Source organism: Bos indicus x Bos taurus, chromosome 8 (assembly GCF_003369695.1).
Source record: "Bos indicus x Bos taurus breed Angus x Brahman F1 hybrid chromosome 8, Bos_hybrid_MaternalHap_v2.0, whole genome shotgun sequence".
Lineage (NCBI taxonomy): Eukaryota > Metazoa > Chordata > Mammalia > Artiodactyla > Bovidae > Bos > Bos indicus x Bos taurus.
The window spans coordinates 6,408,247-6,430,257 of NC_040083.1; the positions used below are offsets into that span (position 1 = coordinate 6,408,247).

At 38.4% G+C, this 22,011-nt stretch overlaps 2 protein-coding genes across 16 annotated transcripts in view; one reads left to right on the plus strand and one right to left on the minus strand.

Moving 5' to 3' along the window:
- FBXO8 (F-box protein 8) overlaps positions 1-3,431 on the minus strand; it is a 39,478-nt gene extending 36,047 nt beyond the window's left edge. Inside the window, exon 1 of the mRNA XM_027548969.1 lies at positions 3,186-3,431. The gene's annotated coding sequence lies outside the window, so the exon portion shown is untranslated. The remainder of the gene's footprint in view (positions 1-3,185) is intronic.
- Positions 3,432-3,435: 4 nt separating this feature from the next.
- CEP44 (centrosomal protein 44) overlaps positions 3,436-22,011 on the plus strand; it is a 37,623-nt gene continuing 19,047 nt past the window's right edge. For 5 of the 15 annotated variants that reach the window (XM_027548952.1, XM_027548962.1, XM_027548963.1 and 2 more), the window contains exons 1-6: positions 3,436-3,890; positions 6,629-6,676; positions 11,899-12,037; positions 15,097-15,244; positions 18,254-18,400; positions 19,000-19,122. In XM_027548952.1, coding sequence (XP_027404753.1) covers positions 11,949-12,037; positions 15,097-15,244; positions 18,254-18,400; positions 19,000-19,122 — 507 coding nt within the window. In that variant the 5' untranslated portion in view covers positions 3,436-3,890; positions 6,629-6,676; positions 11,899-11,948. Of the gene's footprint in view, positions 3,891-5,085; positions 5,195-6,628; positions 6,677-10,323; positions 10,381-10,887; positions 11,002-11,898; positions 12,038-15,096; positions 15,245-18,253; positions 18,401-18,999; positions 19,123-22,011 lie in introns of all 15 variants that reach the window. The other 10 variants (XM_027548953.1, XM_027548965.1, XM_027548960.1 and 7 more) reach the window with 8 other exon arrangements.

A 22,011-nucleotide genomic window follows, 5' to 3' on the forward strand; every position in this document is an offset into this window, starting at 1 on the left:
TGAGAATATCCGAAAAATTAAAACAAAATGAAGAGGTGATAGAGATGGACGTGTGTGTGCATGTACGTGTGTATTTAGCATCTATCCTTTCTGTGTCTTTTCCCTATGTTCGTGACTCCTACAAATTACTGCTCAGCATAAGCAAACAGGGGTTCTTCAAGCATGGCTCACCTGCTGAAATCATGTTCCTTCTTTCAAATAGCTTATGAAATCCTCTGCAACCTGTTCTTGCAGAATACACAAATTGCTGATCATAGACCTAAACCAAACCTGCTGCCTAAACTTGAAACCAAATGTCTTTTCTCATCTCTCCATCATAAAAACATTTACCCTAAATAGAATATAAACTCATTCAAGTTTTACCATAGAATCTATGTCAATAAATATCAGAAAAACAAAACCATGAGGAAAAAAAAATAAATTGGGAACATAAATTTCTAGAAGTGGATGTATTCACTAAAGTTGTTTTAAAATATTAAGTAAAATAATCAATGAAAATGCAACATGAGGTAGACAAATAATCCACAGACTTCATATTAATGATTTTGACACATTATTATATCAGCCAATGGATTACCCTCAATTTTCAAATCTGAATCAAAATGTAGGGGGAAAAAACAGACTTGTATATAGCCATTGGTTAAGTAATGAACGATAAATTTGTGAATTTGAATGACTAACTTCAATGCTCTGTGATCAAAGTAAAGATAATTTCTTGGTAATTCATTGCTTGGACACGACTGAGCGACTTCACTTTCACTTTTCACTTTCGTGCATTGGAGAAGGAAATGGCAACCCACTCCAGTGTTCTTGCCTGGAGAATCCCAGGGACGGGGGTGCCTAGTGGGCTGCCGTCTATGGGGTCGCACAGAGTCGGACACGACTGAAGTGACTTAGCAGCATACTTGAAGTAAGGAAAATAATTATTTTTAACCTATTCAAAAGCACAAAACATTCCCTATTAAACTGATCAGAGGTATAATAAATTATGATGCATGGCTTAGCTTATCTAGTTATTACCATAAAATATTTTTTATGAATGAAGTATTTCAACTGTGTTATTTTTGCAAGCACCTGTTTAAAATTTGGCAGACATCTAAGGGCCTACAAGTACATTAGTTAATTGGCTATATTCTACTACAAACGAAGTATGTTAACCTGATAGGGAGCAACATTTTAAAAGCCAAATCTACAATTTGAAAATTTACACTGGCTAGTGTTAAGCACCTGAAGTTTAAAAGATAAACTTGAACAATGCTTTACTAAGGATTGACAACATCTTTCAAAATTGGAAGAAGCATAGGCAATTTTACAGTGGGTCAAAGCCAAAATAATAAACCCTGAAGCCTATACCTTTCACGTCTAATAAGCTTATTTGGTTCACTGACAAAATCTGTTCTGGTGATATGCATCCAGTAGTGCTGAAAGAATGTAACCTGACATCTAATAATGCTTAAAAACAAACACACAAACGTGGGTCTGTTCTCAGACACACCTCTCCTATCCCTATTTGCTCTCATACCAACATAGACATGCCACATTCTTTCTACACTAGAAAGGCTCACCTCTAGCTTTTCCTAACTTCTTTCCACCTTAAAAACTATCTTTGCCCATGTTTATTTTGAAATCATTTCAACCATGAAAAATAGCAATCGGTAAGGAATACATAATCTCCAGTTATGAGGTACTCTGCTCATGTATATCCTTAAAAGACAAACCTTCCTCTCACACATGCCATTTCTCAGGCAGTTTTCCAAGAAAAACAATAAGCCTTTCTTTATGTAATCAGTAGGAAAAAAGACCCCCTACACAACTCTCCCCACCTCCAAAAAAAAAAAAAAAACCCTTTTCAAGAAGGAAAATTCTTGTCTAAGTTGGCCTGTTTCATTATAACCAGGCATTTCTCTTGGATATAATTTTGCTCAGTTATTCCTATTAACTCCTAAAAGTTATCAGCCAGGGTAACTGTGTTAAGCTGCCTCTAAGATGGCTCCTAAAGACCCTTGCTCCCTGGGATTTATGCCCTTGTGTAATTCTTTCCACAATGACTGAGTTGGATTTACTGACTCACTTCTAACAAAAGAATATGGCAGTTGGCAGCAGTGATGAAAGGAGGCAACTTCCGATACTAGGTTATAAAAAACTAGAGAGAGTTTTGGGTGCTCACTCTCTTAGACTGCTCACTTGAGGGAAAGCCCAGTGCCACAGTGTGTACAATACCTCAGACAAACTGTCAAGTTATTTGGATAAAAATTGCAAGCTTCCTACTCAACCTGAAAATAGAATAAAACTTATTTCTCATTCTGATATCTTCTCAATTTTGGAAACCATTTTCTTAGGTGGTAAAAATCCCCTCTATCCCAGAAATATGGTCACCAACTCCAAACTTAAAAAAAAACAAGGAAAGCTGAAATGGAAAACTAAATTAGCTTCACTTTACAGTAATAAAGTTCATGATCTATTGATATGGAGAGAAACATCTGGGATCCCTGAAAATAAAAACTCCAGTTGTTAGAAGAAGTAGATTCAAAGATTAAATTGTTAAATATACACAAAACCTAAAGTAAAACCCTTAATTGACTGAGGATTGGGATCCATTTGTGATTTCATCCACTTTTAATAATATTTAATTGAGCAGCCATGTAAGAAACTAGAGCCCAGTCACAGAGAAAAACGAGACGACAAATTAAGAATTTGCCAAGTTTATAACCAAAGTTTAACAGCTAAAGCAGCTAGCAATCCATCGTGACATTAACTGTATGTTAGTGTTTTCCATTCATGTTACTAGAAAGTATGTAAGAAATCGAAAACTGTGCTTATGAACCCCCCCAAACCCACTCTACTTAAAAGCTACATCTGGGCTAGAAGAGTAACCTCTGCTTTTTCCCGGCTTTATTTCAGAGTGAAGCCGGACCCTACCTGGGGTCCCAAGTTGACCTACACCCCAGTGACCTAGGAACACAAGAACACACCTACTCCCGCCTCCTGACACGGATTCCTTATTTTAATTAGCCAGCACCGCTGTCACTCAAGATGTTTTGCTCTGTCATTGGCCCCAAAGTCTTACAGGTTGGCAAGTTTCTGCCAACTGGTAAGCATCGGTTGTCATTATTTCCGAGGAGAAAAGTAGGGGTGTACAGGGAAGAGACTCAAGAGCTATGAAATACGTAGGGTAACGCCCTTACCTGGGCGACCTGCGATACCACCGCCGCCGCGACGAATCGGCCTCCGGGCGGGGGCTTTCAGCCAAAAAGAAAACGATTCAGCCGGGAACGGGCGCCCAGGCCATGGAGAAGCCGGTTCAAACTTCACTCGTTCACGCCGGTGGAAGTGAGGTAGGGGAGAATCCCAGAAACAGGACCGGATCCTTCCGAACTCAGAGAGCTTCAAGCTGCAGCCCCCTCAGCGGCCGAGTTTTGACGTTTCCTATTGTTGCCGGAAGTGACGTCAGGGTTCAGAGGCTTCAGAAAGTATTTTCATCTCCATGGTCTACGATTCGCCACCGCGTCTCGGCTTCTCACTTTCCAGTTCGAGGCCCTCTGAGCCTCAGAACTGGGCAGACTTCCAATCTGCACCTTGGGATCTGACTGAATGTAGAAAAACCTCTCGGCAGGACTAGTCTTCCAAGGGCTCTAGATAGACATCCTGTGGAATCTGCGGCGGAGAATCCAGGGACGTGGAGGAACCGAGAGCTTTGAAGATCCTGCAGCGGTGCTCGGAATACAAACGGTCGGCGCGAGAAGCGCGCCCCGGCAGCGGCGTCGGGCCGCAGGGACTCGTTGCTGGAGGCTGGGCTCCCGGGGTTCTTGGGTTGCATATGCTACCACCTCCTTTGCCCGTTGTGCGGGGCCAGAGGCCTTCGGAGCCCTTTCTTTGCTGGGCCGTTCTGGGTGAGCGCGGGGGAGCCGACGGGGCTGCGCCCGGGATTTGGCGGGGGTCGCCTCTCTTCGCTGCCCTAACCGAAGGCCTGGGAGAGGTGGAAGTAAACAGCTCTGTCTTATCCTTTTAAATTAAGTGGGAGGAGGAGAGCCCTAGATGTGCCTTGCCCATGAACCCGACTCGGGTATCCTTTTGATAACGTCCAAGTGGGAAGAGCTCATCCTCTCAGATAGGTTATGACTTAGGGTCCTGGACGGACCGATTCCTCTTTTTGGAGCCTCTGAGCTGAGCAATCCGGCTCCTCGGAAATACTGATGAGAGGGAAGAGCTGAGGATAGTTGATGTTTTCCTTGTTTTACCTTTCCCGAGTATTTCAGGGGGAAAGAAAAAGTACTTCACTTTCATACAGGACTGGATTTTTTCGTTACTAGGAGAAAAAACTGAAATTCGGATTCTGGAATCAGGGCTGTAGTAGACTTTTTCTAAAATTATCCACAGACCTTTACACGGTTTTATATATGAACACAGCTATCCCGCAGTTATATACTTGACCCTTACTCCCCCTTTCTCCCAATTTTCTCCTCTATTACTTTTAATAGATAATATCAATAGCTGTCACAAACCCTTAGTCATCAACCATAGTCCTTACAACAATGGTTTAATTGCTTCATTCTGAACAAAAATCACTGAGTTCATTGGCATTCCATTGGGAGGTATCATTTAATGACCTTTAGTGGCAGTGAGACTGAATTAGATTAATTGTCTTAAACTGCTGTTTTATACCATTTCCACGATGCCTCCTGTAATACAGTGGGGCAGATCTAACTTGTAGCAGAGAATTCTGGAGGAAGCTAGGAAGCAATATTGAGACCATTTTAGTGGTTGAATCTGCTACAAGCTGAGTGGTATATGCCTTTGTCTTTTAATTTCTTTTTATAAGTGTTATAAAGTGAAAATGTTAAGTGACTTCCTAAAAAGTTATTTTTCATGTCTGAAACTACTGTGTTAAAATGTGCACAATTCCTAGATTGGCTTTTTGTTAATGTCTTAATTTTTAGTGTTTTTCAGTTTTATAATAAACTTTCCATGTAGAGCTTTCCATGTAAATGTAGAGCAGTGGCTGTAATTTTTTTCTGTAATACTCAATTTTCTTAATCCTTTAATTTTTTTCTTTCCTATTTTATCACTTATCTTCCTCACCTACAGATCCCAGCTGTACTTTTATCATACTCTTCTTCAGAATATTTATTCTGCTGATGCAGAAGAGGATGTGTTCCAGGGACATACTTTGTTGTCAGAAATTCCATTACCAGAGGTAGAAATAATGAGACATTAATATATGTTACAGGACTTAAGAGAAAGGAAAGATACCATAAAGTGTTAAATAAAACAAAATTTCATGTATCACAGAGACAGAATATACCTCAAAAAGGGTTAAAAGAAGTCTGTGGAAAGAGATAAAATTTATACTAAAGTTAATAGAAATGTCTTAGGAGAAAAGGTGCCCCTAGAAGAATTGATTAAGGTACATGGGTCTGGAGGCTTCCCAGGTGGCATGAGCAGTAAAGAACCCACCTGCCAGTAAAGGAGAAGGTAAGAGACTCAGATTCTATTCCTGGGTGGGGAGGATTCCCTGGAGGAAGGCATGGCAACTCACTCCAGTATTCTTGCCTGGAGAATCCCAGGGATAGAGGAGCCTGGCAGACTACACCCCATGGAGTTGCAAAGAGTCGGAGGCGACTGAAGCAACTTAGCACATGCACCTGGGTCTGGAACTTACCAAACTTAGACTTACTATATTGGCCAGTGACAACACCCAAAACTATATATATTTTTTGCAGTCAACAGCCAGATTAATTCCCACTTCATCTTTTCCAAGAAAATTAAGGCTGGTCTTGGGAAGTCATCCTTAACTGCTTCCCTATATACATATATTCCGCCAGTTATCCTGAAAGATGTTAAATAAGGTTGATCTTTCTTGGCCAATATATTGTTGAAAGTGATTTTTAGAATGACTTCCTTTTTTTTCTAGTTTTTTTTGCATTTGACACACTTGAAATTTCCTCTGCTTAAAAATGTAAATACTTAGTTGAAGTGGTTGATTGGCTGGAAAATATTGACTAAAACTCACATATGGGCATTTAAAAGTATGTTCAATAATGTGTTCTTTACCGTGTGGATAAAGGAGGGGAGACTTGGAACAGGAAGTGAGAGTTGCACTGGACTCTTTGTGACCCCATGGACTTATACAGTCAATGGAATTCTCCAGGCCAGAATACTGGAGTGGGTAGCCTTTCTCTTCTCCAGGGGATCTTCCCAACCCAGGGATCAATCCCAGGTTTCCTGCATTACAGGCAGCTTATTTACCAACTGAGTCACAAGGGAAGCCCAAGAATACTTCAGTGGGTAACCTATCCCTTCTCCAGGGGATCTTCCCAATCCAGGAATCTAACCTGGGTATTCTGCATTAGAGACGATTCTTTACCAGCTGAGCTATAAGGAAAAAGATACTGTGTTTAAGAGAAGGAAAGGGTACAGAATTACAGTAGTGGCTTAATATAGAAAGTTTACTAAATTTAGGATTTTGCACATTTGTACCCCATCTCAGGTTATATATAGATACAGAAAAGGTGTGTGAGAAGGTGATTTGTGCCCTAGGCAACTGCTGAGATGTTGACCAGGGGGACATGATCATGCTGACTCTAGTTCCCCTGATTTATGGATTGTTGTGTTTTGTTTTTAATGTCAGTGACTTCATTTGAGAGGAGCAGCATTCCCAGAGGATTCAGTACTCAAGGTATTGTTATATATTTGGACAGTTATAAATACTAGATATTTTGAAGTGTGTTACTGAGCTTTGCCTCATTGGTTACAGTTTAGAAGCCCTTTGTCTTTTTCTTGCAAAAGTTTTTAACCATTTGTTTACCTGTTTAGTTTAGGTACCTCCCTTGGGAATAACCTCCTTTAGTCTAGAGAAAGCCCTGCCCCATGCCATAAAATGAGTCATTTAAAAATGTAATTCCATGGTATTATTTTCTTTGAGATTAAAAAAAATGAACCATTTAAAATCTCAAATATTGTTCTTATCTTTTTGTGCACATAAAAGTACACACATATTCTGTTATTTGTATCCATTGGCCTCATACTCCTGTTTCATGGACCCTGAGTATGTTACTAGATATCACTAATAAGTTTCCCACCCCACTCCAGTACTTTTGCCTGGAGAATCCCATGGACGGAGGAGCCTGGTGGGCTGCAGTCCATGGGATTGCTGAGTTGGACACGACTGAGCAACTTCCCTTTCACTTTTCACTTTCATGCATTGGAGAAGGAAATGGCACCCCACTCCAGTGTTTTTGCCTGGAGCATCCTGGGGACGGGGAAGCCTGGTGGGCTGCCGTCTATGGGGTTGCACAGAGTCGGACATGACTGAAGCGACTTAACAGCAGCAGCAGCAGCAATAAGTTTCCCAAATCATTGTACAAATTTATACTTTGACAGCATTGTGCTCTGTTTCAGATGCTTTGCAACCTTGCCTTTGGGTTTACTTTGTAATTTCCTAATGATTATTAAGGTTGCATATCTTTTCACATTTTTGTTGTTTTCACGTTTACGTTACTGTTCAGATCTCTTTCCTGTTTTTCTATTGAGTTGTCTGTCTTATTACTTTGTAGGATTTTTTTTAAAATCTTTTTGTTGGTTATGTATATTGACAGTATCAACTTCCCCTCAATGACTTATCTTTCCATTCTTCTAATGGTATCTTTCAATGAACAGAAGATAGAAAGTTTATTGTGACTCATTTTATCAGTCTTAAGACCGGAAATCTTTTTCTACCTGAAGAATCATGTATTCTATAATCTCCAAGAAACCTATCTGTCTTATATTTCACATTTAGATCTTTGACAAACCTGTAATTGATTGTAAAGGATATAAAGTTCCCTTTACATCAAGGAGGTCAAGATTTATTTATCCCATCTGGGTATTCAGTTGACACAGTACAATTTATTGAAAAAGACTATCCATTTTCCAGGGCTATTCTCCATCAACTTTCTTGCCTGGAAAATCCCATGGACGGAGGAGCCTGGCAGGCTGCAGTCCATGGGATTTTCCAGGCAAGAAGTCCATGGGGTCGCTAAGAGTCAGACACGACTGAGCGACTTCACTTTCCCTTTTCACCTTCATGCATCAGAGAAGGAAATGGCAACCCACTCCAGTGTTCTTGCTGGAGAATACCAGGGATGGGGGAGCCTGGTGGGCTGCCGTCTCTGGGGTCGCACAGAGTCGGACATGGCTGAAGTGACTTAGTAGCAGCAGCAGCAGTGTTGATATATGCATGGTCTATTTCTGTGCATTATTCCATTCCATTGTTGTGTTGGTAGATATTTTCAATAATTCTAAATTTAACTTTATAATGACTCTCTATATCCAATGGTTGAATTTTCCAATTTTGATCATTTTCACCATGGTGTTATTTTCTGTTTATCTTTTGCATATCTATGCAAATTTTAGAATCAGCTTGTGAATTTCCACCTTTAAAAAACTACAGTGTGTTTTGGTGGGGCATGGGATGGAGGGAATACATTGAATTATGGGATCAACTTATTGAGTCTTTAAATCCTTGATCTGAATGTAGACCTCTTATTTAGGGCTTTGTATCAATAAAGTTTTCTGTTTTTTTGTTTTGTTTTGTTTGAGGTCTTACAGATCTGTTTTGAATTTATTCACACATTTACGATATTTGAGGCTAGTGAATTATTTATATGTATATTTTTAAACATATTTTCTAAATTATTTGAGAAATACAGAGAAATACAATCAATATTTGTATATTAACCTTCAGTCCAGCAACCTTGCTAAATTCATTTTATTTCTTTTGAATTTTTTCAAATACAGTCTGTGAGTAGTAACATTTTTATTTTCTTCCTTTTTAGTTTTTTTTTTTTTCTTGTATTTTTGTACTAAGACCCGTAGTACAATATTGAATAGAAGTGGTAAGAGTGAATAAACTTGCCTTTTCCCCATCTCAGGAAGAAAGCTTTCAATATTTCACCTTTACATATGATGTTTACAGTAATTTTTTGGTAAATATCCTGTAGATGATGGGAAGCAGTTCCCTTCTGTTCCTAATATTGTAAATGTTGAATTCTATCACATGCTTATTTTACATATGTTGAAATCATTATAAGACTTTTTTTCTTTATTTGTTCACATTGAGTTATACTGATTTTTGTTGTTGTTGTTCAGATAGTTTCAGCTTTGATCTCTGGAAGCTGTTTCATTCCTTATGCCATACTCCTATCAAGTATGGGATTGGTTTCTTTGTTTTGTGTGTACTTTTTTACTTTCTAGAATGATATAATGATAAAATGAGCCTCAGGCTCATCTTGTATATTTCCTCCCTCAGTCTGAGAATTGGCCATTTCTCCAGGGAGCCAGCATTGCACGTATTTCTGTATCTATACTAAGGTAAACATGAGTTCATACTGATATGTTGAACTAATCCACAAGGCAGGGCTGATTCCAGTCGCCTTCCTTTGCTTCTCTGTAAACTCCCATCCAGCAGTGAGAATCATACCTTCTACTATTCAGCCATCTGTTTACCGAGTTGTTCAATTGCAGCGTATATGTGTGGAAGCATCATAACTCACATGTACATGGGAAATGACTCTATAACTGGAGTACAGTGTTTATGTGCAGTTCATTCTTCCTTTAGTCTTACAGGTGCCTCTCATTTCCAGAGTCAACTTAGCTTTTGGCTTTTTCACCCTCCCCTTCTGTGAGGTTGCTTTGCACATTAACTCTTTGTGATCTTTCTTCTTACTTCTGAATCCTTGCAGCCATGATCTCTAGTTTTATTGTCTTTACAGTTTTGCCTTTTCCAGAATGTCATAAAATGGAAAACAAACAATACGTAGTCTTTTCAAACTTGTTTCTTTTACTTAGCAAGATGCATTAAGGTTCATTTCTGTCTTGGTTGCCTTTCTTTGTTGTTGAATAATACACTGTTGTATAGATGTATTAGTTTTTTTTTTTTTAATTCATTTGCCTATTGAAGGACATCCTAATATCTTTTGGTTTTGGATGATTAAGAGGAAAGCTACTATAAACATTTCCATGCAGAATCTTGTATGTACATTTAAAATTTTAAATCAGTTGGGTAAATACTTACTAGCACAACTGCTGATTGTGTGACATTTAGCTTTGTAAGAGTCTGCCAGACCATCTTCCAAAATGACTATGCAGTTGGCATTCCCACCGACCAAAAATGAGAGTTCCTGTTGCTGTTCTCAGAGGCATTTGGTACTGTCAGTTTTTTGGATTCTAACCATTATAATAAGATATGCGGTGGTGTCATTTTTTAATTTATAATTGCATAATGACATTTGATGTTGAGCATCCTACATGCTTATTTGCATCTATATCTTCTTTGGGGCTTTCCAGGTGACTCAGTGGTAAAAAATCTGCCTGCCAAGTAGGAAACGGGAGTTCGATACCTAGGTAAGGAAGATCCACTGCAGGAGGAAATGGCAACCTACTCCAGTATTCTTGCCTGGGAAATCCCGTGGACAGAGGAGCTTGGCAGGCTACAGACCATGAGTTTGCAAAGAGTCAGACACACTTAAACCACCACCACCACATCTTTAATGAGACTTTCAGATACTAGGCCCATTTTTAAATAGGGTTGTTTTCTTACTCTAGAGTTCTTTGTGTACTTTGGAAATAAGTCTTTTATCCAGTAGTATTTTATAAATATTCTGTCTGTGACCTATCTGTTCATTCTCTAACAGTTTATTTTGTAGAAGTTTTAAATTTTAATGAATTCCAACTCAGTTTTGTGGGTTGTGCTGATTATTCTAAAAACTCATTGATAAACCTGGGGATCAGAGGTAGTTGCCTATCAGAGCAGGTTATATATGGAGGGAGGGAGTGGAAGCAGAGAAACAGTAAGTCTCTAGGGTTTAGTCGCTTCTTATGTCAACCTTCAAATAATCATTCTTATTTCAGGCCCCTGGCTGTACCCCTCAGGATAATCAAGGACCCTCATTTCTGAACCTGTCTTGGTGTTGTCGGTTTCCTGCTAAATAGGTGAATGGGATTGATCTAACTTTGCTCTGCTAGGTTGGTTGTTAACTCATCCATCTGTTTTCCATCTTCCAAAATTTTGTCATGCGGAGTCCCCTCTGGTTTTCTTTTTCCTGATGAATATATATGGTTTCTAGTCATTTACTTTCATTTTACTGGAGTTTAGAAAAGGGAATAAAGGTAACATACATTTTAATCTGCCATATGTAATTAGCCGAATCCTGAATTTTTTTAAACTCATCTATTTTTATTTTTTAAGCAAGCCATCTGATTTACAGCTATGTAAGTTCAGAGCCCTGGGAATACTGACTAAACCTGTGCTTAATTTCTTTGTCTCCATTTCCTACTGATTTTATTGTGTACCCTTTATAAGTAGCCAAAATAGTCATTGATGGAGATTATTTTAGGGGGATATGTCTTCCCAAATGGTACTTTGGTGTACCATAATTTAAATATTTGCGAGAGTGTCGTGTAATATCAGTGGTAAAGAATCTGCGTGCCAGTGCAGGAGGCACAAGAGATGTGGGTTCAGTCCCTGAGTTGGGAAGCTCCCCTGGAGGAGGAAATGGCAACATACTCCAGTATTCTTGCCTGGAAAATGCTATGGACAGAGGAGCCTCGAGGGCTACAGTCCATGGGATCATAAAGAGTCAGACATGACTGAGAACGCACACAGGTAATATCAGACTCATTGTAAGAAGGTGAACATCTGGCAAACTTACTTTTTTTTTTTAATGAAAAAATATTGAAGGGAAAAGTGCACCTGACATTCAGGAATATATAGAGGATACCAGACCAATAGGGAAGACAAATTGGGGAGAAATAGCTAAAATGAATACAATAAGTGTGTGTGAGCTATGAACAAAAGAGATTAAATAAGCTTCAGAAATACAAAGAGTTAAACAATGTCTCATGGATTTCTTTTCTTTTTAGGTGAAAAATTAGATAATTTTCAAAGCTGGAGTTGAATCAAACGTTAAATAATGGCAACAGGTGACTTAAAAAGAAGCTTACGGAACTTAGAACAAGTGCTTCGCTCGCTAAATTATCCTAGAGAGGTGGATTGTGTAGGGTAAGCTGCAATATTGAACTTCTTTGTATTATTTTCACTAATGATGTGAGGTAACATTTGACATGGGAGGAGTATCTAAATAAAAATACAGATTTTATATAGGTCCTTTAATTTTTTTCATCCAAGTGACTGAGATATTTTAGAACACAGTTAGGAGTTTGTTTCTCAGTAGGAATTAATGAAAAATTCCAACTCAGGAGATTTGAAACAGCTTTTAGAAGTAGAAGCACGACATTGTAAGTATAAGGTATGGTCTCTGTACAACTTTTAATCTCATGCAAGTATAATGGATTTCATTAATTCTGTAGTTTACTAGCCTCCCACATTTAGTTGGGTGGTATTCCTTTTTGATTTGGAGGATTCTAGTTAACAGATTTCTTATGACAACTTATATCATACTTGAAGATTGTTATTAAGCTGTCTCACTTAATAGCCCTGCTTTGAACCATTTGCTTTAGTTTCCACTGTCCAAATATGACTGACTTGCCTTTGTAAAATATAGCAACATACATTTCTTCTCTAATTCTGCTAGTCTAATATACACTCCTATTATTCTTTAGCCTTTGATACCTCTTTTCCTTCCTATGTGGGATTGCTGAGTGATTAAATATTTCTCCCAGTAGAATGCAGCTTAACATCTGGTGCTTTTATTCAATTCACTGCAGTCTCCCCCTTTCTAGAACTGCATGGAACATCTTAGAAGCTAATTAGACGTTTATTCTATGTATGCATTGAGGGACAAGTTCATATTAGGTATGTGTTCAAGTAGTGAGTGAATCTGAGTTAAACCAACTACTCAATAGCATCCTAGATATTCTATTTTTTAAATATTTTTTTTATTATCTTTAAATTTATTTATTTTAATTGGAGGCTAATTACAATATTGTATTGGTTTTGCCATACATCAACATGAATCCGCCACAGGTGCATACGTGTTCCCCATCCTGAACCCCACCTCCCACCTCCCTCCCATACCATCCCTCTGGGTCATCCCAGTGCACCAGCCCCAAGCTTCCTGTGTCATGCATCGAACCTGGACTGGCGATTCACATATGATATACGTGTTTCAGTGCCATTCTCCCAAATCATCTCACCCTCGCCCTCTCCCACAGAGTCCAAAAAACTGTTCTAGACATCTGTGTCTCTTTTGCTGTCTCGCATACAGGGTTATCGTTACCATCTTTCTAAATTCCATATATATGTGTTAGTATACTGTATTGGTGTTTTTCTTTCTGGCTTACTTCAGTCTGTATAATCAGCTCCAGTTTCATCCACCTCATTAGAACTGATTGTGAACCAGGGAAAACTAAGAGAAGGCTGCCGTCGAAAGGGTAGTGAAGAGACTAGGGAAAGTTTAGCTCAGATGACTGTTATGACCATCATTTGTGAGAAGCAGGTTATTCCCTAATCTGCTCCCATACTATGTACTGGTCATATATTGGTTTCTCAAAACAGGGACATCTCTATTGTCCAGACTTGCAGGGACTAATCAGTTTGAGTAACCACATTTTCTTCTTCCCACTTTTAAGCATTAACATATTAAAAGGCATTTTGGATAGAAATAATTCTGAAATATACTGATTATTCTCCTGTATTCTGAATATAGCATTCAAACATTTGATTTTTCTTATTGACCTATGCTTATCATTAAGAACAAGTTTAGATTATTTTATAATGTAGTAATGTCTGCAGGGTTTATTGACATGGGGTTGGGGGAGGTAACACTATCTTGCTGCTTCAGATTGCTTTCCTTGGCCTCACACACACGCACACACACGCACCCTCCCTCCACGTATTTTGGGTTCTTTATACTTTTTTCCCTTTTTAAAGTTTTATCCTGACATCTGTTGTTTTTTGTGTTGGCTTGCCAATTTATAGTATCTGTTTTTCTGTTTTTCTTACTATTTCTAGTCTTAAGTCCATGGAAACTGGATAACCAAGATTTTTGAGATTGTTTAGCAAAAGAGGTATTCATTATAGACTGGCTGTTTTCTATTATAATGTTCATAAAATAGACAGATTTTTCTGTAAAAAAAGTACCTTTTCATGTTCTGTTTTGAACTGTCTTACAGAGAGACAGAGTTGCCAGAGCAGTTTTCTCATTGAATAAATTATAATTGTAGCCATAAAGATAAAAGAGAAACAATTTATATTTGTCCTGAAAAAACAAAATGTAATGTTATCATATTTGTTCTCTTCCTTATTTTAAAATTTGGGGCAGGATGGGGAGATTTATGTACATGTTTGAATTTTGTGGAAAACAATCATTTGAAGTAAGTACATTGTTACATCAGTTGAACAAATACGTGCTGTGCTTTGTTGAGAGAGAATCAGTGAAGGCACTTCTTGGTGAGAAAGATTCATGTGTGGAGACAGTTAGACAACAGTACCAGACAAGGGCATGAGGCATCTAATCCTGAACACCTGGGGAGTTGTTCTAGAGAGATCCTTGTGGGTCAGAAAGATGGCTTCATGGAAGGCTTGAGATTGGATGGATTATTCATATAGAATGAATGACACATAACTGAAGAGAAAGACATACTATTCTAGGCTAGAAGAATTAGCATAATCTAACAAGGTAGATTCCAAATGAGCCTGCTGTCAGGGGAAGATCGTAAACTGGTCAACCTTGTTAGCAGTGGTGCCTTTTCCAGCCCTGATATCTTCATCTGTAACTTAGAATTCATAGTATTTTTCTCTTGGAGGTTTATGATAGAGAGTAAGTGAGCTAATATGAGAATGTTTGCAAAACCGTAAAGCCTACTTGTGTACTGTAAGGAGGTACATTTGCTGTATTGGTAGGAGAAAATAGACTGATCAAGTAAGGCTAGTCTTTGGAAAATCAATAAGTATTGTGATAAACAGACTGTTGGTATTGATGCTGAAGAGTTTTTGTTTCATAGTAATTTGGCTGCACTGGTTTAGAGTAGGGGGTAGAATCTGAAGGGTCTCGTGCATCCCCTAATTATTATGGCTGTTATGTTAAATTATGAGTTTTTAACAGCTTTTCATTGTGGAATTAAGCATATTAAAAATCTTTCTTCTTTTTTTCCATACAGTTTGGTAAAGGGAGATACAGCAGCCTCTCTGCCCATCATCAGCTATTCCCTTACCTCATACTCACCCTATGTAGCAGAACTTCTGGTCGACTCCAACATTGAGCTCCTAGCAAAGAATGACTTGCGCTTCATAGATACTGTCTATAAGGTATTTTGAGTTTATGAAATAATAATTCTTTTAGAAGTCATCAAATGGTTTTTTTAGATCCATATTTTTATAACTCCTTACATATATAGTTTCTTTTTTTTTCCTTTTTTTTAAAAAATTTTATTTTATTTTTAAACTTTACAATATTGTATTAGTTTTGCCAAATATCGAAATGAACCCGCTACAGGTATACATGTGTTCCCCATCCCGAACCCTCCTCCCTCCTCCCTCCCCATACCACCCCTCTGGGTCGTCCCAGCGCACCAGCCCCAAGCATCCAGTATCGTGCATCGAACCTGGACTGGCGACTCGTTTCTTACATGATATTATACATGTTTCAATGCCATACTCCCAAATCTTCCCACCCTCTCCCTCTCCCACAGAGTCCGTAAGACTGTTCTATACCTCAGTGTCTCTTTTGCTGTCTCGTACACAGGGTTATTGTTAGCATCTTTCTAAATTCCATATATATGCGTTAGTATACTATATTGGTGTTTTTCTTTCTGGCTTACTTCACTCTTTATAATAGGCTCCAGTTTCATCCACCTCATTAGAACTGATTCAAATGTATTCTTTTTAATGGCTGAGTAATACTCCATTGTGTATATGTACCACAGCTTTCTTATCCATTCATCTGCTGATGGACATCTAGGTTGCTTCCATGTCCTGGCTATTATAAACAGTGCTGCGATGAACATTGGGGTACACGTGTCTCTTTCCCTTCTGGTTTCCTCAGTGTGTATGCCCAGCAGTGGGATTGCTGGATCATAAGGCAGTTCTATTTCCAGTTTTTTAAGGAATCTCCACACTGTTCTCCATAGTGGCTGTACTAGTTTGCATTCCACCAACAGTGTAAGAGGGTTCCCTTTTCTCCACACCCTCTCCAGCATTTATTGCTTATAGACTTTTGGATCGCAGCCATTCTGACTGGTGTGAAATGGTACCTCATAGTGGTTTTGATTTGCATTTCTCTGATAATGAGTGATGTTGAGCATCTTTTCATGTGTTTGTTAGCCATCTGTATGTCTTCTTTGGAGAAATGTCTATTTAGTTCTTTGGCCTATTTTTTGATTGGGTCATTTATTTTTCTGGATATATCTACCTAAAGAAACTAAGGACCTATATATAGAAAACTATAAAGCACTGGTGAAAGAAATCAAAGAGGACACTAATAGATGGAGAAATATACCATGTCCATGGATTGGAAGAATCAATATAGTGAAAATGAGTATACTACCCAAAGCAATTTATAGATTCAATGTAATCCCTATCAAGCTACCAACGGTATTCTTCACAGAGCTAGAACAAATAATTTCACAATTTGTATGGAAATACAAAAAACCTCGAATAGCCAAAGCTATCTTGAGAAAGAAGAATGGAACTGGAGGAATCAACCTGCCTGACTTCAGGCTCTACTACAAAGCCACAGTTATCAAGACAGTATGGTACTGGCACAAAGACAGAAATATTGATCAATGGAACAAAATAGAAAGCCCAGAGATAAATCCACGCACATATGGACACCTTATCTTTGACAAAGGAGGCAAGAATATACAATGGATTAAAGACAATCTCTTTAACAAGTGGTGCTGGGAAAACTGGTCAACCACTTGTAAAAGAATGAAACTAGAACACTTTCTAACACCATACACAAAAATAAACTCAAAATGAATTAAAGATCTCAACGTAAGACCAGAAACTATAAAACTCCTAGAGGAGAACATAGGCAAAACACTCCCCGACATACATCACAGCAGGATCCTCTATGACCCACCTCCCAGAATATTGGAAATAAAAGCAAAAATAAACAAATGGGACCTAATTAAACTTAAAAGCTTCCGCACAACAAAGGAAACTATTAGCAAGGTGAAAAGGCAGCCTTCAGAATGGGAGAAAATAATAGCAAATGAAGCAATTGACAAACAACTAATCTCAAAAATATACATATATAGTTGACAGTATTTTCATATGTATTTATCTTATGTAAATGCAGTCTCTGTTACAATCAAGATGCAATTTGTTTGCTTCTATGTTTCATACTCTAATAAATATGACTGGTAAACATTTATCATTGATTATCATTTGTCTATTTTATATCTGTTTTTAGTAAAATTTGGTATATTGGCAGAAGTTAGAGTGAATGTAGTTTTATTAAGTAAAATTTGTGGTTCATAGAATTGTGCGTTAATTCATTAATTTAGTTGTTTGTAAGAAGGAACTGCAACTTATGTTAGAACAACTTGTGTTCCTTGAGATCTGAAACTATGTCTTATTATCTACTTTGGCATCTACACTTGTACTACATGTATCCTGAACTTAATCTGTTTGATTTTTCAAAGCCCTACTTTGTATGATTAATTTTATTTACATAGTGTGGTTTATGTAACCTTAGAAAAATAGTAAAAGCCAATTTATCAAATCAAATCTGCTTTTTTTTTCTTTTTTAAGAGTTTGATGAGATGGTAGCTTTTATATGTAGTCTCGGTTTAATCTTCCCTTTCTTTGCCTCTTACCTCAGAAAGCATCCATGGAAGTCTGAAAGGACTTCTAGGAAATCTGAGGTTACACAGAAGAGATTTTGGAAATTACTGTTTTAATCTGTTTCTTTCGTTTTACACATGAGAAATTGAAACTGAGTAGCCTACTGACTTGTCTAAAAATTGTCATAATTTCTATAAACAAAGAGAACTATGGTTTTCTGATACCTGGTATTAGCAAGCAAAGGAGTTTTTCTAGTTCCTATGAGAATATTTAAAACTTTTGATGATTATCTTTTCCATCTTTCTGGATAGCTATCTGGTACATTCCTAGCTACCTGTTTTCTACCTATTTCCTGCTTGATCAGATCTCATAGCACCCCTACAAATCTCTTTAGTGCCCTTTCTATAGTGGCTTAATCCTCCCCCATCTCTTAAAAATGGTAGTCACATCCCTGGTCACTTACCATTTTAGATTTTTGAAAGAAATTGTTCCCAACCTTTATGCTGGTCTGTTATTTCCTCTTTACAGCTTCTTCGTGATCAATTTAATTATAAACCAATCTTGACAAAAAAGCAGTTTATCCAGTGTGGATTTGCAGAATGGAAAATCCAAATTATATGTGATATTTTGAATTGTGTGATGAAGAAACACAAGGAGTTAAGTAGTCTTGAGAAGGTAATTTTATTAATAGATTATAACTTATGTTAAGTGGCTATATTTTAATATATAAAGTCATTACCTAGTCAGCAAATTAATGCACAGTCCAATTACTGTGCTACTCACAGATCTGAGTGGCCTTACAGTGCCTGATGTTTGCTTTAAATACAAGTCACTTGTTTTGACACATTTGTGACTTGGAGCTACTAGTCCTAAACTATAACAAACTAACATAACACATTTTCATCACTTTGTAGATTTCAAAAAGCATGTGGTCTCATTAGACTTGCAGTATTTGGCAGTCACATTTCATGAATATTTAAATGACAGAGGAATTTAATATATACATGCTACCTTCCCACATAGTTTAGAAAGAAAGTGAAGTCGCTCAGTCATGTCCGACTCTTTGCGACCCCATGGACTGTAGCCTACCAGGCTCCTCCCTCCATGGGATTCTCCAGGCAAGAGTACTGAAGTGGGTTGCCATTTTCTTCTCCAAGGGATCTTCCCGACCCAAGGATCAAACCTGGGTCTCCCGCATTCCAGGCAGATGCTTTAACCTCTGAGCCACCAGGGAAGCACATAGTTTATGAAGTCTTAATACCTTTTCTTTTTAGACTCCATCACAACAAAGAAAAAAGACCAGTTCTGCTAAGTCAGAACCTTGTTCAAGTACTGAGAAGACATCTACTGAACCTGTGGGCATTGATGTCACCGGCAGATTTGTGACTTCAGGAAAGGTGGGACAGTACAAAGACAGTATGTCGCATTAGTGTTAAGAATTACCTGCCTAATTGATCCAACACACAAGGTTCACTTTTCTGTCTAACATCTAGAAAAACATTCTGCTCAGACATTAGAGTGTAAGGATTTTTCGCAATACATATTATGTATCATCTGGGAACATTCCTAAATTTAGAAGAGGGTAGAAATGTACAGTTGAACACTGTATATTTCTAATCCCTAATTCTGCCTCTTGTGATTGTGAAAATTTACTCTTAATTATGTATCTAATCTTCCTAAAGGCCTCTGCTTTAGTTCTAGGTCTTGATTTATATACATTCATATTTCTGTACCAGGAATGTAGGTTAGCCAATGGTTGATAGTCCTTAAATGTATAATCGGGTTTGGGGATAGTGTCTTGAATATTTTCTGTTTGTTGGTCGATACTTGCCCTGCCCTTGTCTGCTTCAAGAAGCTGTGGCTGAATGAGTTCAATGCATTTAGGGATAGTTTTTCTATCTCCAAGGGAAAATGCTGCTACTGCTGCTGCTAAGTCACTCCAGTCGTGTCCGACTCTGTGCAACCCCATAGACGGCAGCCCACCAGGCTCCCCTGTTCCTGGGATTCTCCAGGCAAGAACACTGGAGTGGGTTGCCATTTCCTTCTCCAATGCATGAAAGTGAAAAGTGAAATTGAAGTCACTCAGTCGTGTCCGACTCCCAGCGACGCCATGGACTGCAGCCTACCAGACTCCTCCATTCATGGGATTTTCTAGATAAGAATACTGGAGTGGGTTGCCATTGCCTTCTCCGAAGGGAAAATGAAGCCATAATATTATTTTATAATGGTAAATATGCTTTCAGCTGTCTTCCACATGGGGTAAACCCATCGAGACTGAAGGATAGACTACCAGACAAATAATCAGTGTGTCATTACATACAGGATTTGAGTATATTTTAGCTGAAGTAAGATTCAGGGAATTATTTTTCCCCAATTCATAATATGAGTTATATAAACAAGCTGTGAATTTATTTATACTTTACTCCATTGTAAAATGTAGTGACACTTAACTATAAGAAAAAGGCTCCTATGTCAGTAACTTAAAAAGAAAACTGTGCCTGTTCTGTCTCAGGTAATGAGGGCACTGTGAAAACAAATGAAACTGTCCTGAATCCATTCCCAACTAGAATTTATCTAACCAAGGAATTTCTTATTCTGGAATTTTTCAAATCTTCATTGTGCTTTTTTAGCACAGTATTAGGTACACTGTAAGGACTTAATGAATCTCAGTTGATATGCTGTGCTATGCTAAGTCACTTCAGTCGTGTCCGACTCTGTGTGACCCCATAGACAGCAGCCCACCAGGCTCCCCCGTCCCTGGGATTCTCCAGGCTAGAACACCAGAGTAGGTTGCCATTTCCTTCTCCAATGCATGAAAGTGAAAAGAGAAAGTGAAGTCAGTCGTGTCCGACTCTTAGCGACCCCATGGACTGCAGCCTACCAGGCTCCTCCGTCCATGGGATTTTCCAGGCAAGAGTACTGGAGTGGGGTGCCACTGCCTTCTCCTCTCAGTTGATATAACTGAATACATTTTTCAATCTTCTATTTCAGTGTGGGGCTGAGGAATGATCTAAATTGTCTTAACAGAAAAAGATAAAATTTTAAGACATTAGACTTGTTTTTAATTTTCTTAAAATTTCTTTTTGTTATCCATCAAAGTTTTATCAATTATATCAAAATTATCAGAAATTTGGGTAGGAATTAAAATTCTTCCAATCTAGAGAAGTTGGAGTCAGTAAGTACACTGGTTTACATGAGAAGCTGAGTCAGTGCTAAAGCAAATTGTCTCCTCCCATGCTTTTCTGGAGTGCTAGTTGTGACTTCTGTGTCACGTATGCTGAGTTTTCATTGTACATATGCAGATTGTAGGAAAGGAAGTAGGCAGAAGAGTCCTGCATAAATGCAGTTTCACCTAAAGCCTTCCTCTCAAAACTTTACCTTTGTAATTGTTATCGAGGGTCTGATGTTTTGTGGTTTAGTTAATAGAAAAAAACATTGCAATGAGTCCTACTCATAAAGCCAGCTCAATTATCTGTATACATGAATAGTGTGTTAACCTTTTAAAAACAGCTTCCTCTTATCAGATCAGATCAGATCAGTCACTCAGTCGTGTCCGACTCTTTGTGACCCCATGAATTGTAGCACGCCAGGCCTCCCTGTCCATCACTAACTCCCGGAGTTCACTGAGACTCACGTCCATCGAGTCAGTGATGCCATCCAGCCATCTTATCCTCTGTCGTCCCCTTCTCCTCCTGCCCCCAATCCCTCCCAGCATCAGAGTCTTTTCCAATGAGTCAACTCTTTGCATGAGGTGGCCAAAGTACTGGAGTTTCAGCTTTAGCATCATTCCTTCCAAAGAAATCCCAGGGCTGATCTCCTTCAGAATGGACTGGTTGGATCTCCTTGCAGTCCAAGGGACTCTCAAGAGTCTTCTCCAACACCACAGTTCAAAAGCATCAGTTCTTCGGCGCTCAGCCTTCTTCACAGTCCAACTCTCACATCCATACATGACCACAGGAAAAACCATAGCCTTGACTAGACGAACCTTTGTTGGCAAAGTAATGTCTCTGCTTTTGAATATGCTATCTAGGTTGGTCATAACTTTCCTTCCAAAGAGTAAGCGTCTTTTAATTTCATGGCTGCAGTCACCATCTGTAGTGATTTTGGAGCCCACGGACCGTCTCAAACACTTACCAAAGTATCCATTCAGAGTTTCAGCAATTTGTCAACTCTTTGCTAATCTTCTTTTATCTTAATTGTAATCACTTTTCTCAACATCTTTTCCCCCAAATTGAAACCTTTTGAAACAAGTCACAGACGTCACTGAATAGATTATTTCAATATTT